Source organism: Carettochelys insculpta, chromosome 8 (genome assembly GCF_033958435.1).
Source record: "Carettochelys insculpta isolate YL-2023 chromosome 8, ASM3395843v1, whole genome shotgun sequence".
NCBI classification, from domain to species: Eukaryota; Metazoa; Chordata; order Testudines; family Carettochelyidae; genus Carettochelys; species Carettochelys insculpta.
This window is the reverse complement of record NC_134144.1, coordinates 53,753,743-53,770,461: the sequence shown is the minus strand read 5'-3', so window position 1 is coordinate 53,770,461 and position 16,719 is coordinate 53,753,743. Positions and strand designations below refer to the sequence as shown.

Genomic DNA, 16,719 nt, shown 5'->3' with positions numbered 1-16,719 from the left:
TCCAGGGGTCTCCTGTTGATTAATATTGCCTGTGGAAGGAGTGAACAGCATGGCCCAAGGTGAAAATTGCTCTTTAGTATATTTTAACTTCACTACACACTAGTGGCCTATACTTCGTGTTTGTTTATTCTATGTTAAACCTATTGTAAAGAAAACAAAAAGCAGTCAAGTGCCACTTTAAACACTAGCAAAATAGTTTATTAGGTGAGGTTTCATGGGACAGACCCACCTCTTCAGACCATAGCCAGACCAGAACAGACTCAATATCTATGGTCTGAAGAAGTGGGTCTGTCCCACGAAAGTTCACCTAATAAACTATTTTGCTAGTCTTTAAAGTGCTACTTGACTGCTTTTTGTTTTGATAGTGTGTAGACTAGCACAGCTTCCTCTCTGTTACTATTGTAATGAATGGAATACTTACACCATTAATGTGTTTTATGGTAAAATGTTAGAAAAAAACTTTAAAATACTATAAAATAGTTCATGATACATTTTTAATGACTCAGTGCACTAACAGCTGAGTTATTTGGACAATAGTTTTTATTGTGTGTTATCTGAAATGCATCTGATGAAGTGAGTCTTTGCCCACAAAATCTTGTGCTCCAAAAATCTGTTAGTCTATAAGGTGTCACAGGACTTTTTGCTGTTTTTGTGGATACAGACGAACACCCAACACTTGCTTACTCCTTTGTGCTCAGACCCCATGTCTACAGAGGCTACACATGAGGTGACAAGGGGTTATCTTACTCCTTCATATCCTTTTATAGCCATATTAGGAGGACCATGATCTGTTATATGGTATGTACTAGGTCAGTGCAAAATATTTGATGAAAAGCTTCAACTTTATGTTTTCTTGTTTTATTTACATTTCTGCAATATTTCTATTTTGGAAAAAGAATCTTGAAATGGCTTCAAATTTTCTCAAAATCAAGCTGTGAGTTAGCTAGGACCAAATTTCATTGACAGAAGATCCTAGCATTGAGTAATCAACCCAGTTTCATAATCTGACATCTTGTTGCCAGGTTGGGATTCACACCAGCACAGCACAGCAATGGAATAATGAAGCAACTGCAACCGTTACTCTGAGGCTTGCCTCTCTTTTGTCTCCTGTCCATATCTTTGCATTTGGGGATTTAAGTCAGATTGATAATGGTCTTTGATTTTCAGCATTTACCAAAGCAGATTTGTGTTTGCCCTTTTAGCCATTAGGTACATTACTCTGGAAATATTTCTTTTTTTTTTTTTTTGCAGGGGGAAGAGAGGGGTTTATAGGTTGAATTCAGACCAAGTGAACATTAATAGCTCCTCCATGGACTGATTGTTTTAAAACTATAATAAGAATCTTTCAGTGTTACAGAAAAATTGTCAAGTTACATAAATAAGTTGCTGTTCACAGCTAACCACATAACTTACTGTATTTCTAATGATATTGGATTAGTGTATCAGAAGCTATTTAGTAATACTCATATCAGATTTCAAATATATTAATATATGCTTTTATTGAGGGTTGTTTTTTTTATTTTTTTCCCTGTTATATTTTAGGCTAATAGGATGGTGGGGTCATGAATTCAAAACTAGGTTTCTCATGGAAAACAGTATGTATACTTCTACATTTAGTTTTAAATATGTTTCATGAAATATAAATTGCATGTGTTGCTGTTCACTATTATTTTAACTAGAAATGGTAAGACTTTATATTTGCTCACTGGTATTAAACCAATTAAGGCCAAATTCATCCCTGATGTTGTGCAGCTTCACTGAGGGCAAGGAAATAACAATCGGAATGAATTTGATCTGCTGTCACATCAGTCTAGTTGGTACCTTCACAATGGTTTGCTCAAACACACTAGAAAGGTCTTTCAAAAATCTGGGTTTGGGCTAGACGTAACATTTTCATAAGTACTTGACTTACCTTACTATGTCCCATAAGAACTGGTGATTACTTTTCTTCTTTAAATGGAGTGGTACTTTATGTTGGGAATAGTTCTATTGCAATTAATGAGAAACATGCATAAAGGGAGCGAAATCTGGCCCTAACTGAAAACAGCCATTTATTTTGTCTTCATTACTTCAAGCTAGAACTTCATGGGATATAACACAAACAGTGTACTGTGTCAAAAGAAGTGAGATGTCCATGTGCTAGCCTTGTACACAGACACACAACAGTACTTTCTAAATCTAGAGATTGGTTCCTCCTTTGACCCCTCTCTCTTTTTGTAGACTAAATAATCCTAAATCCCTCAGCATCTCCTCATAAATCATGTGCTCCAACCCCCTAATCATTTTTGTTGACTTCCACTGGACTGTCTCCAATGCATCTACATCCTCTTTGTAATGGGGGGGTGGGCAGAACTAGACACAATATTCCAAATGTGGCCTCACCAGTGTTGAATAAAGGGGATTAATTACTTCTCTAGATCTCATTCCTGGAAGGCTGCTGATGTAACCTTCAGTTGGGCAAAACCACATGCATCCAATGCAAAGAACAGTAGCTGCAAATGGAGTAAACATGTTTCCTTTTTCATGGACCAAATCCTGAGGTCCCACTCACTTTTGTAAGAATTTTAATTGTGTGAAAACACAAGACTTGGCCTACTGAGTTAAACAAATGAAGATAAAAGTTAACAGAAAATTATTCATTTTCCAGAACTGCAACTAACTTCAGGAATCAATGGATTTCGGTTATCAAATCCTCCAATTTTATTGGTCTGTGCACTGCATGCCAGTTTAGAGGTAGGTCGTTACATTTCTTATGACTATAAATTTTAAGAATCTTCAAACTGTAGACTGAAATCTTTGATTTTTCATCACTATTGTCTTTCTTTAAAAATGTAAAATTTAAGACTACTTGTGGTTATAAGAGATATTGTTGACTTCACAAACCTTTCTATTAGCTTTAGTATGTGTGGAATATGCAACCCCTATCTTCTGTTATATTTGAGATGGATCTAAATACAATAATGCATGATGAAAATTGAACAAAATTGATGGAAACTCACCCGATAGGTACAAAATCATTATGGTAAAACTGACCTTTCCCAGACTCATTTATCTGCCACTGCCTCTGCCAAAGGAATAAAATGAATCTTGACAGTATTTGTTGGTGACACTCAAAACCCAGAATCAGGCAAGATTTTGTTTGATTTCAGGCTTAATTGAACTTTCCTGTTTTGACATTTCACTTCAAATGTTTTAATGTCCTTCATGTACAGGCCCATATTCTGTTCTCAGTTACACACCTCTAGCTCCAGACTATCTCTTCTTAACTTCAGCTTACCATATTCTTTCCTGTGGAGTTAGTCCAGATGGCCATCAGTGTAACGCATAGGCCAAAAGTTCCTGGCTGCAGTTTATCAGTGGAAGGTCTGGGAAACTCCACACAGAATTTCTTTCTTAATTCTTTTGTCAGAAGCGTGAGGTTTGTTCCATATGGAAGAAACAGGATCTGTCTGCACAGTGTCATGGTGGTTGCACTGGCTCTGGGAATCCATCTTCTCTATTCCCTGGAAGCAGAATTCATGGAACTGGTATCTGGCCTTTGTGACCTTCATCAAAGAGAGATTTCGACTACAGGGTTTGGGGGTAGAAAGGAAATACAGAGCCGTTAGTTTACTTGGGAAGTGCATCAGAGCAGTGGATATATGAAATGGTTCTCCCTGGCCCACTCACTCCATGATATGCCCTCCTCTTATGCATTAATTCCTGGATCAGGAGAATGCCCCCTCTGATGGACTTAAGAAGGAAGACTTTTGCCAGTTTGTCAGTAATCTGTGCACAGAAAATCCATAATCATATATTGAGAAAATTCAGCCATCTTAGAAAAACATTCAGAATTCCTTTAGATGTGTTGTAAAATGGTGCAGTCACATATTGCTACATTTCATTTCCAGAAATGGTTGCATTTCTGTGATGGGTGACTTTATCCCTAGAGATCCTTTGTGGATGAAAGGTACAGTTATACATATTGTACATTGTTTTCTGTCTTCTACATTACTCACAATCTTCAAAAATTCTTTTTTGAAACCCAGACTTAAAATAAACTTGGATAACAATGTTCTGTGACAACAAGAAGTCCTGTGACACCTTATAGGCTAACAGATATTTTGGATCATAAGCTTTCATGGGCAAAGACCCCCTTCGTCACATGCATGATTGGGGGTTCCAGATGAGGGTATAAATATATAAGCTCATGAAAATGTTCTGTGGCTAGGGTGAATGTGGTTTATTTCTGAAAAATAGTGTCCAGAATCATTTTATTAGCCTTATTTGTGCTGGTAAAGTCAGTTCTGGAACAAAAAAGCCCATCCGCCTCACACTATCTTTTATCTATGTGTTATGAAAAACAAAACAAACCATTAAAATCAGAAAATTGTGAGCTAAGGCTATCTTTTCTCTCCAGCATTACATACTAAACTGAAGGACAACAAAAGGTCACAGAAATACTTCTTGTTCAGTTTGACAATTTATTTTGTTAGTCCTTAAACATTCAATGTATTTTTAAACTTTACATGACTTCCTACATAAGCTAAAAGGAGCTCTGTTTTGTCCGAAATTGTCACTGTTCCAGTCTGAGTGGGTGCATATAAATTAGACTACCTCAGGGAGCCTCAAAGTCTATGTCTACACTAGAGGGTTCCTCGACAAAACCTGTGGAGTGGCCAGCAGAGGTCACAGATTTCAAGGTATTCCATTGACAGTAAATTATCAGAGCACAGCACGTTTGTTGGCATTCTTATCCTGCTCTCCATGAGGCATAATGCCTCTGTCAACAGAGATCTGTCAACAGGAAGCTGGTCTAGACATTTGGGGTGGGGGGTGGGAGCTTTCAATTGACAGAAAAGGACTCAAGGGTGCCGCACAGATGTCCGGGGAGACACCCTGTCCACAGAAATAAGCACTCCATGGTACCTGCTGTCAGCCTGTCTTAAAGCCACAGGGAGCCCAGTAAACACTGTGGCAGGAAGCTGAGAGTGTGGAAGCAGCAGGGCTACAGGCTGTAGCCCCCCACACCCTCACAGCCACTCCCTTACACTAGAGCCATTGCAGGTGGCAGACAACTAGGCACCCCCTAATCCCCAGGACCCTCAAAGGACCAGCCAAAAGGGGCCACAGGATCCAGGGCAGGACACCAAGTACCAGGCCCCTTCCTGGACTGGGCCCAAGGTCCACACCCTCTTGGATCTGTGGGGTGAAGGGAGGCATCATTGTGCGGATGAGGTAGGGCTGTGGTCCCAAGGCCCCTGCTGGGAGGGGGCCCTGGGGAAGGTTATTCTGGGCCATGGGAGAAGCTCTCCCTCAGGGTCTCCCAGATCCACATCCTGTCCTGAGGGGCCTGGTGGATGAGAGTTATACCTGGCTGCTTGTACCCATGGCCAGCATCCATCCTCCACCCCAGGAGAAAGGCCTCCCCATTCCCCTCCACTGTGTCATGCAAGGCAAAATGTGTGGCCACAACTTGGGAGAAGTTGTGCTCCCCCACGTCCAGGTGGGTGAGCAGGCACTGGAAGCAAGTCTTGAGGCATTGGAAGGTGCACTTCACCTGCACCTGGGCCTGGTTGAGGTGACAATTGAAGAGTTCCTGGCTTATGTCCAACTGGCTAGTGTAAGGCCTCATGAGCCATGACATGAGGAGTTAGGCTGCATCCCCTACAATGCACAGTGGCATGTGCATATCCCCGACTGCCAGCTCCCACTGGGTGATGAATGTGCCTGCTTCCATCCTTCAGCTCAAGCTGAAGTTGTAGAGCACCCACATGTTGTGTGCCCAACCTGACCACCTGACAGAAATGTCTATGAAGTGTCCATGGTGGCTAACCATAGGCTGCAGCATCCTGAAGAAGTATATCTTTCTTCTGATATACTTGGCACAGGTTGGGATGTAGGTCCTGACAATAGCCCTGATGCAGTTCGGGAACCCTAGGGCAGTAAATCCAGCTGCCAGATGGATGATCCTCTGCAGCAGGATGGTATTGGTGGCCATCCTCCAAAGGGATGGTATGGAACACATATCTCAAGGACTGAAGGAGGGAGTCCCTGTACCCCAGGGAGGGTCCTCTGCCTCCTTGCATCCCCTCCCCACTGAGCTCTCCAAGAACCCTCCTCCTGTGAGGTCCCCCCCCAGCAGCAGGACTGTGCAATGGTGGGATGGCACGGTCCCTCGAAGAAGGGGCTTCCTCCAAACCCCACCCCTTGGACTCTCAAATCTGAGGGTCAAAGGTCCCCCTTTGGCAGGATACCTCACCCCCCGCCATGTAGGGACTGCAGCCCAAGAGTGCCTTACTTCCATGAGGAGGGCCCCAACAGTGGACTTCCACGCAGCAAATTGTTTTCCCACTGAGCAGTAGCTCTGGAAACACTGCTGGTCATCCCACTGCTCCATGCCCATCTAGTCCCACCAGTTGGACCTGATATGGTACCTCCATATCTGCCTGTGCACCTGGGGTGGGTGCAGCTGGGACCATGCAGGAGCAATGGAGAATTCCTCAAGGCTGGTGTCTGGCTTGCCTTCCCAGAGGAAGAGGAGGACGTCCATGAGGAGATGCAGCTGGTGCTGAAGCACCTCTGGGTGGGGCCAGTGAAAGCCTGGGGGCTGCTCTGGCACCATGGCTAGCTGGAAAGCACTGTGTCTCTCAGCAAGCATTGAAGCCCTGCTCTAGCAGCTATGCTGTGCCTCATGGAGGTAGACACACCTCGGAATGGGCAGGGAATGGGTATCGGGGGTGGGGGAGCCTTCATGGATACATCTCACAGGGGTTCCCGGGATTGCCAGCAATGCAACCCTGTCGGATGGCATTTCAGGGGCTGTTCTGTCAAGAGAGTGGCCAGGGAGTCCAGCCTCTCTCTGATGACAGAGCAGATCTAAAAAGCGTTCTGCTTTGCTGTCTGGACATGATCTGTTGACAGAAGTTTTGTAGGAAGATATCTCCCAGCAAAACTTCTTTTGGCAGATTGCTCTAATATAGACATAGCCAAAGAGTGGTAGCTGATCACATTCCATTGACTCCCCTTTTCATACCTGCATTACCCTTTTGGCACAGACAGATTTCCCCAGGCTAATTGCTTTAGGGCAATAGAAACAGGCTTGTTTTCCTGTCTGGCAAGAGCTGGTTTGTGGAATTGTATGCCATCCAGCAGAAGTGAAGCAGAAGTCAGTGTTTCTCATGCAAACCATGAAAACTGCAAGTGTTAAAGCCTCAATAATATTTAAAGTGACTGCTATGGCACTAGTTTTCCTCTTTTATGGACTGAAGTGTTTGGGGTAGGAAGATCTCCATGGTCGCATTCAAAAAATCCTTTTGAAAAATTGCACTCATGGGGCAAATATTCCTTGAACAAAACCTGAGGTTTTCTACCAGTAGCCTAAGAAAGGGATCAGGAATCCAGCCTATCCTGCAAACCCAGTAGTTCTGTGATACCAGCAAAGTTTTCTATATGCGTCCTGTACAGCAGGTGCTATATGTTTTCCATCCATGCAGCTGCTGATCCCTTACCAGTCCTGTCACTTTCACACTCCTTACCCACCTCCACTGCACCAGGATCTCCCTGCAAGGCCTCTGCCCGACCAACCATGTCTTGCGCGCAAGAGATGGAAAAGTAATATTTCAGATTTGTTTAGCCCATGGTACTCCATGCCCATGATAGTCTTGGAATCAAAGGCCTATGGATATTCAGCAGGAGGAGAGGACTCTCCAGAAAGCATGCTATAAATTAAGTGGGGTCTCTTGGCTCTCGGATCAGCGTCGACTCACAGATCTGGACTTTGCAGACAATATTGCACTGCTAGCAGAAATGAGCGAATGTTTGCAAGGCATGATGACAAATTTGGAAGCAGAAGCCAGCAAAATTGGGCTGAGGATAAATAGTGATAAAACAAAGTTGATGCAGTTTGGGAACACTCAGACAAACACACCACTAGTGGTTGGACGAGAACCCATAGAAGAAGAACAGCAGTTCACCTATCTTGGCAGCACTCTGTCTAACAACAGAGGTGTCAAGGCAGATGTTAACTGCTGAATCGGTAAGGCGTCAGCAGTGTTGGAAAGACTGCGCCCAGTTTGGTCTGCACCAACAACTGACACTGCAACAAAAGTTCGACTGTATAACACCATCATCATGCCAGTCGTCATTTACGCTATTGAAACGTGGAAAATAACGTCAAGAGTAGCAGACAAGCTCAATGTATTCTACCAGCATTGCTTACGAAAGATCCTGGGTGTCACCTACCGCGATTGCGTTACCAATGAGGAGATACTACAAAGATGCGGGTCATGGGCACTGCAAGATATCGTGACAGAGCGCAGAGTGTGGTTTGCTGGACACATTCTGCGTCTGCCAGATCAACTGCACCCAAAGACTGCAATGAGATGGGAAGATGGCAGAGGGAAGAAGGAAGAGAGGCAGGCCACTCAAGACCTGGCGCACCACATTTAAGGAAGACTTATTAAACATTGGTATATCATGGGAGGAGGCGGAATTATTTGCAGACGACTGAAATCACTGGCGAGCACTTGTTGCCCAATGTGCCCATATGCACAGGCAGACCTAACTCTAAGTAAGTCTTGGCTCTCTTGTCCTTTAATTACTTTAATCTCTTTATTTTCATATTATAATTAATATGATTTTAAATACTGTTGTGGTATGTCTCCCTCAGGGTCTGACTTTTGAACCTGAAGTCATTGGAGGGCACAATGCGGTGCAACAACATATATTAGAATTTAGGGCCTGGAATCTGGCCTTAGATTTGACCACTTGATTTTGAAAGACAATCAATAGTTGGATGTTTTTAATATGTCAATTCTGGCAATACTATTTGTCTCCCTTCCATGTGGCAGCAGAGCTAAGCATTGTCACCCACTATTATTGCAATGTTATCATGAGTCTTGTAAAATTTGGAGTTTGTCTTAAAACACCAGTTTCTGGGGTCACATTAGAGTCTTGTTTGAAAAGAAAGAGAAGAAAGAAAAAAGTATTTTCCAGACACTATCGTTGTGAAGAAAAGCTTAAAAACAGGAATTCTAAGAGCTCCAAAGACCAGAAGTCAAGTAAAACGGACTCAAAATATTGTTAAAAACCCTTAAGATATTTAAATCAATATCAGGATATTCTGTGGCCAGACCCACGATTTTTGAAACTGTTATTTTCATTCTTAGACTGCTCCAGCACCTACATTTTTATTATAGTTGCACTATTAATCTGCCAGTATTTAGGGACAACATTTATACACAAACCTGGTACCAGCTGTACTAGCCACTTGTTGTAAGTGCAGATTCCCAAATGCATAGGTAAATATCTGCAGATCTACTGAAGCAGCAGGTAAGGAGGAACTTTACATCTCACCCTTAAAGTACATAGTCTTATCTTGTGCTTTCTAAGGTCCTATTCTGCTATCCTAATCCACACTGGGTAACATGTTACTATTTGGTTCTACTATTGCATGAAAACTACTACATAACATGATTGAGGATGGAAAAGTCCAGGCCTCAGACTACTGTGGCTCTTGAAATGATTAAATTAATAAAAAGGACAAAAATGGCCCCATCCTTCTTTGTAGGGTTCCCTTTATTGTTTCAGTTTTCAGCTTCACCAATGGATAATCTAATTATTTACATCCTTGTAGGTCTTTGGTCAAACTACAATGAAAGCCCTGAGAAGGAAATCCATTCTACTAACAGGTTACCTGGAGTACCTGATAAAGCATTACTACAGTGAGGATAAAGCAAATCCAGAAAAACCCTTTGTAAGAATAATCACACCACCTCAGATTGAGGAGAGAGGATGCCAGCTCACACTAGTTTTTTCTCTTCCAATCAAAACTATATTTAAACAACTGGAAAAGAGAGGAATAGCTGTGAGTAAATCAGTCTTCCCTGCTGTTGATTTTCCCATGCTTTGTTTTATGACTCTATTGCTCTGTGTTAATTGCTATGTTATTGTTCTTCATATTGGACTGGAGAAAGACTCCAGTTAATTTCAATAGAGTTTGGATCAGGCATACGGATGAAAATGTGTTATTTATAATAAAAGGAAAACTTGATCAATGTTCAGATTATGAGATTATAATATTTTTCACCCTAAAATTGAACAAACTCTTTTTTGCAGGTTCAGAAATGTTCGGGTAACTTCCCTCTAACTTCACGTCTCTCCTTCCTCCTTGTCCCCACAGACACCATATGTAAATATTCTGCAGGTTTCCACATCACTGCTCTATTTTCTCCCAGTCAAGATAAAACATTGCAACATTAACATACTACAAAGGAAGGGTATTTCCAACCCAGTAGGAAAGTGACAGTAATCTGAACAAGAAGGACATTTTAAGATGTCCAGGCTAATTGTGTTGACAGAATAGGTGTTCCTAGTTCAAAAAATCCTCAGATGTTTATGTATTAAATACATGGAATAATAACATATTATCATAACTCTTAATTCTTAGCTCTGAGAGCAATTTATGTATGTGGTATTATCCACATTTTAAGATCAACTGCTCAGGATTTCGGCTGTCCAGACTATCCTTCCTTTTCTTTAAGTTCTGTACAGCACTAATTTGTCATTAGCAGTGGTTTTACAAAAATACCTAGAGGCTGGGAAAGAGAGCAGCACTACTTCTGAGAGAAATTTTGTCGCTGAAATTTTTGGGAATTAGGGTGATGCAGATCCAGGTCAAATGAAACATTTAATGAATTTGTGCTAATTTTGGCAAATTGTTTCAGTCAAATTAAAAAAAAAAGAATGGTTGAAATAGTTAAATTTGGTATTTCCAAAATGTTTTGATGGGGGGAGGGGCAGGGGTTGGGCAAGGGATTCACAAGGATAGTAAGCACCATTGACAAAACAGAGGAGGAGATGTTGCCAGGAAGGGAAAATGACTCTACAGGTTGGGTGCTCATCAGGGAGTAACACATAGGTTTTAGTTGTGTAACCATAATTCATACAAAGTGCACTAGTTTCTATACAGGACACATTGAGAGCAGCACTCCCTAAAACATCCAATATTGTCGTGTGGAGGTTAGGCACTCTCCTGAGCTATAGGCAGCCTAGACTGAAGTCAATGCCCTAGAGCTAGGATTTAAACCTGGATCTCTGTCATGTGCATCCACTAAGGGGTGAGTATAAGTATCACATCACCATAGCTTCCTTGCTTTGTGAATGGAAACTACCTCTCCCTCTAAAGATAGCTAATATATACAGCTATATTGAGACCCAATCAGGGCACAGGGTTGCTACAGAGTAGCCTAGAAAGGGTAAAAGACCTGCTAATCACAGGTGGAGGTCTGGAGGTCAGTTAGAGGCAGCTGGCAGGGAGTTGGCACAGACAGGCTGGGGCCAGGTGACTCCTATTGTGGCCTGTTGGAAGCTCTTAAAAACCCACCCTAATTAGAAGGAGAAGGGAAATGAAGAGAGAGTGAGAGTGAAGAAAAAAAACGAAGGTAGAAAGGATGGAAAGAAAAGACAGCAAAAGAGGCAGGTGCAGGCAGATGGTGAGGGAGGCAGCAAGAGATACACACCAAGAGCTAGAAACATAAAGGCTGTTTCTACACTACAAACATAACTTCAAAGTTGCTTACTTCAAAGTACAACTTCAAAGTAAGAAACTTTGAAGTTGAGCATCTAGACGCACACTACTTTGAAGTTAAACTTCAGAGTAGGGCACTACTCCATTCCTGGGAATGGAGTAAGGACTTTGAAGTTGGGCTCCCTACTTCAAAGTTAACTTTGAAGTAAGGGAAAATGTGTGTAGACTATCTACTGTCTACTTCAGTGTAGTGTCTAACTTCAATGTTAACTTCAAAGTTAGTTCCTAGTGTAGACACACCCAAAGAGTGTCATGAGTTAGAGAGAAGACTCCGAAGGAGTAGCTGGCCTCCCTACCCCAGAAACCAGATGCTAACCCCAAGCCACTGGCAAGGGGAAAGGCTGACAATCTAAGTGCCAGCCAGGGAAAGAGAGGCCCTTGCATGTCAGCAAACAGCCCAAATTTCCTGAAACAGAATTTATTTCTGCCTCTTCTATTCATTGGAATTTTTACCACTATTTTTTGCATCAAACCTGAAGCCAACTTTGTTTTGTTTTTGATTATTTGCTCTGGAACTGCCAGCAGCCTGAAAAATCAATAATTCACAAGATCACACTGTAAAAGGTGCTGCATATACACGTAGTAAAAGACCTTCCTGGAAATAATGAGCTTATAATTTACATAAGCTTCCCATCTGAAAAATTATTCTTATTTTTGAGACAAAGCGATTAAGTCACTTGCCAAAGCTCTCACATTATGTCTGTGGCCAAGTCAGAAATTTGAACTCAGACCCCTTACATTAAGCCACAAGATTGGCAGGGATCAGTTATGGGTCTGGTTTTATTCACTGTCTTTGTGAGTTATTTAGATAGTGTCAGAGTACACATATAAAATTAAAGGATAATACCAAGCTGGAAGTGGGGTTACAAGTGCTTTGGAGGGTAAGATTAAAACTCAAAATGACTTGGAAACCCTGGAGAAATGGTCTGAAATAAATAGGATGAAATTCAAAAAGAACAAATGCAAAGTACTTCCCTTAGAAAAGAACAATCAGTTGCACACATGCAAAAGGGGAAATAAATGCTTAGGAAGATGTAGTGCAAACAGTGATTTGGGAGTCACAATGTACCAGAAGCCAAATATGAGCCAACAGTGTAACATTGTGGGGAAAAAAACATGACAGTCATTCTGGGACGTATTACCAGATGTGTCATAAACAAGGCATGAGAAGTAATTCTTCTGCTTTACTCTGCTCTGACTGGGTCAGTACTGAAGTAGTATATCCAGTTCTGTGTGCAGCATTTCAGAAACAATGAGGACAAATTGGAGAGCATCCATTGAAAAGAAACATAAATGATCAAGCAGAGCAACAAACATGATTGAAGGTCTTGAAAACATAACCTATGAGGGAAGACTGGAGAAATGGGTTTGTTTTGTTTGTGGAGTTCGGGTACATACAAAGATGTTACAAGGATAAGGGAGGAAAATTGTTCCTTTAACCTTTAGATATAGGACAAGAAACAATGGTCTTAAATCACAGCAAGGGCAGTTTTAGTTGCACTTTAGCCAACTAAATATGAAAATATATTATTTAGGGATGTTGTAGAATCTATGTTATTGGAGGTTATTAAGGAGCAGATTAGACAAACATGTCAGAGTGATCTAGATGCTGTTTGGTCCTGCCGTGAGGGGAGGTTACTGGACTAGGTAACCTCTCAAAATTCATTCCAGTCCTATGATTCTAAGATAATCTTCCTCTATTATTAGTAACCTAAAAGTTTCTTTAATATAGCTGTGAAGAAGAGCTCTGTGAAGCTCCAAAGTTTATCCCTTTTCCCAATGAAAGTTGATCCAATAAAAGATATTACCTCACCTACCTGATTCTAACATGACTGAAAAACCACAACAAAATGCATAATACTTATAAAGGAGTTCCTCTAATAATCTGCAGAAAGTCAGAACCTTGTTGTTAGCTTACATGCAACTGGATGACTACATTTATACTAGGATCGTGTGCCTAATTTGTCTACAAAAGTTACTCTCACAAGAGATATTCCTACAAAATTCCGTCGACAGATTGTGTCCACACATAAAAGCGGATTGATCTTTTGATCCACTCTGTCAACTAAAGGGCCTCATGGAATATCTACACAGCTCTTTTTTTTTGACAGTTTCCATTGACAAAACACATTTGGTGTGTAGACACTCTGACTATGTCTACACTAGCACTCTACGTCGAAGTAGCCTATTTCGAAGTAAAATCATCGAAATAGGCTACTTCAACTCATATAGTCTGCACGTCCTCCAGGGCTGGTGCCGTTGACATTCAACAGCGAAGTGGCGATGTGGAACATCAAAAGGAGCCACCCCCGAAGGAAATGCAGAGCGTCCACACACACAAGTCCCCTCCATCGAAATAAGGGGCCAGCAAAGCCTGTGGACGGGGTCACAGGCTGGACTAGCCCTTCTGGGGCAAGAGCAAACCACTCCCTTAACGGCCTCCTCCCAGACACACTCAACTGCACAGCTTGAGGTCCACAGAGCTGACAACTGGTTGCAGACCCCGTGCACACAGTATGGACCCCCAGCTGCAGCAGCAGAAGCAGCCATAAGCTCTGGGATAAGGGCTGCTACACGTGGCAACCATAGAGCCCTTCAGGGGCTGGATAGAGCATCTCTCAACCCCTTAGCTGATGGCCGCCATGGAGGACCCCACTATTTTGATGTAGTGGGATGCGGATCATCTACCCATGCCCTAATTTGATGTTCCTATTTTCGGATAGGAATAGCGATTTCGATGTCTTGCTGCCTGACGTCGATATCAACATCGAAATAGCTCACGGAGTGTGTAGACATGACGTGTGCTATTTCGATGTTGTGCCAGTTGCTTTGAAATAGCTGGCTGGTGTAGACGCACCCGCTGAGAGCTTTGTCTACAAACCCCAGTTTTGGCTTCAAAACTCTCTAGTGTAGACATAGCTGAGAAGTAGAAAAGCTGTCATTGCCTCAGAGAAATATTCTAGTCTATGGTTACACTGACCCAAACCGCCAGCAGTAGTGTGCAAATAGACAGTCTCGAAAATGCAAATGGCTGCTCATTTGCATATTTGCTTACCAGCAGATGCTGCTGCCAGCACAAAAAAAAAAACTTTGTAAACGTGGTTCTGCCTGTGAAACTTACCCTTTGTCAGCTGCCTCTTATGCCTGATAAAAATCAGGCTGGTAACCAGTGACCACAGATTCAAAAAACTGAAAGTATCAGAGGCTGAATTGAAGGTATTATGTGTTGCGTCTGAAGATTAGAAGTGCTGGAGGGATGATAGGCTAACAGCATATAAATGAAATAGTAGATCTAGGTTTTGTGTCTCCAAAGGGCAACACTTGTAGGCAGCATACGCTTATGTGTTTTGGTGCTGCCAAGAAATTACAGGAACTACTGCTTTTAAGAGGATACAGGGCGTAATGCTCTTGCCTTGTCATTGGGACACAGTAATGTTTCATTTTTAGGAGATTGTCTTATTCAGCAAAATATTCAAGTTCAGAATCTGTACGTCTTCAGGAATTATTTGTACCTTTATTATAAAACATAACATTGTATTTTGTGCATAGTTTTTGTCAAAAATCTGAGCCTCATTCAGTTCTGTGCCTCTCAGGATTCACACAGCATAGGAGCTATTGTCTATGGTCAAGAGGGTAAAGGTGGCTTTTCTGCCACCTGAAAACATCTTTAATTCTGGGCTGCTCAAAGAGCTGAAATAGATCCTGGCACAAGTCAGCTCTGCGGCAAATAGTCAGAGATCAGATAGCTCCAGCCATTTCCCATTATATCCCCTATGCTGGGGGCATCAGAGAAGAAAGGACATAGATAACTTTAACCTAGAGCCTGCCATCCGGCCCTGACAACTGTCCTGCTTTGTCCATGAGATCCTGATGCCTGGCCTACCAGCCGCTCCTCAGCTGAGGATGCTCCTGACCTGGCCCAGCTGGTAATCACTGGTGTTTTCCAACAAGGGCTGGTTAACCAGTTAAAGGACTAACTCATAAACATACTGGTAAACATGTTTACCAGTTATGGGGTTAACATTCCTTGATGTAGGGCTGCCTGTGTTACCTTGGCCTTGGGGATGATTCCTGGAGGCACTGTGCTTCAACAGAATTGTGTAAAGGAGACAGCAGTGTAGGCCAAAATCTTGCCCTCACATCTGTGTTCTTATAATAGAACATTATTCCTGGTATCTTTGTTGTTTCAACCCTAAAGGTCTATGCACAAGAATCTCTGATCCTCTAGCTTTCAGACTGCAGCAACCAGTCTTTAGGGAGAGAGGGTGGGCTGGTTTTTAGTTAGTGTTATTTCACAATGGCAAGCAAGAGGTGAGCTTTTTGCATTTTGCTGTGAAAAATAAATGTGAAGTGACATTAATGTATTAAATGTTCCTATTCTGTTTTCCAGTGTGACATCCGAGAACCAAACGTTCTTCGTGTTGCCCCAGTTCCTCTCTATAATTCTTTCCATGATGTACACAGATTTATGGAAATCCTGCAATCTTCAATTACATCTGTAAAACAAACAGCAAGCAATGCTGCACTATCCTGATCTTATTGATGGCTAAGTGTATCTTTTAATCTATTTCTGACTAAGAGTCATTTATTCTTCTGAGCAATTCTGTCCTTCTAGTAGACTAGGCTATATTCACTGCAATTTGAAAAACAAAGAGAAAAGTGCTTAAATAGTTATTTACAACAGACTGGTTTTTTTATTAAAGCTAATATTTCCTCTCTGCTTTGACTTTGACTTCACAAGTTCTTGTGATTTGTACATTTTAATGGGGCTTTTCTGAAACATTTTATACAGTTTCTTTTGGTTAGCCTGGAGAAGAGGAATGGGTGAAAATCTCAATAAATAAAGAATAAAATGTCACTGCCCTATAACCAAGTGATGAATATATGAGGCACATTACTTCAGCAATGTAACAACATTTGCAAAGTATTTTTGCATTTGAATTTATGGAAATTCTGTTTTAAGTTACTTCAAATAAATGCATATTTACGTTTTTAAAATAATGTGTTTCTTTTTTGTAAAGTCACTAGTTGGTGCTTGGGTAATCACAAGTGGACCAGACATTTTGAATTTTTGGTTCACTTGGAAGACCTAACTATAGGTTAAAACTCTCTCATCTGGCAGTCTCTTATATGGCAACATCCCTTGTCCG

At 41.7% G+C, this 16,719-nt stretch overlaps 1 protein-coding gene across 1 annotated transcript in view; it reads left to right on the top strand.

The window, feature by feature from the left end:
• Positions 1-16,103, top strand: part of KYNU (kynureninase) — an 88,711-nt gene extending 72,608 nt beyond the window's left edge. Inside the window, exons 10-13 of the mRNA XM_075001566.1 lie at positions 1,543-1,595; positions 2,648-2,733; positions 9,617-9,847; positions 15,960-16,103. Of these exons, the coding sequence (XP_074857667.1) occupies positions 1,543-1,595; positions 2,648-2,733; positions 9,617-9,847; positions 15,960-16,103 (514 nt within the window). The remainder of the gene's footprint in view (positions 1-1,542; positions 1,596-2,647; positions 2,734-9,616; positions 9,848-15,959) is intronic.
• Positions 16,104-16,719: the final 616 nt, after the last annotated feature.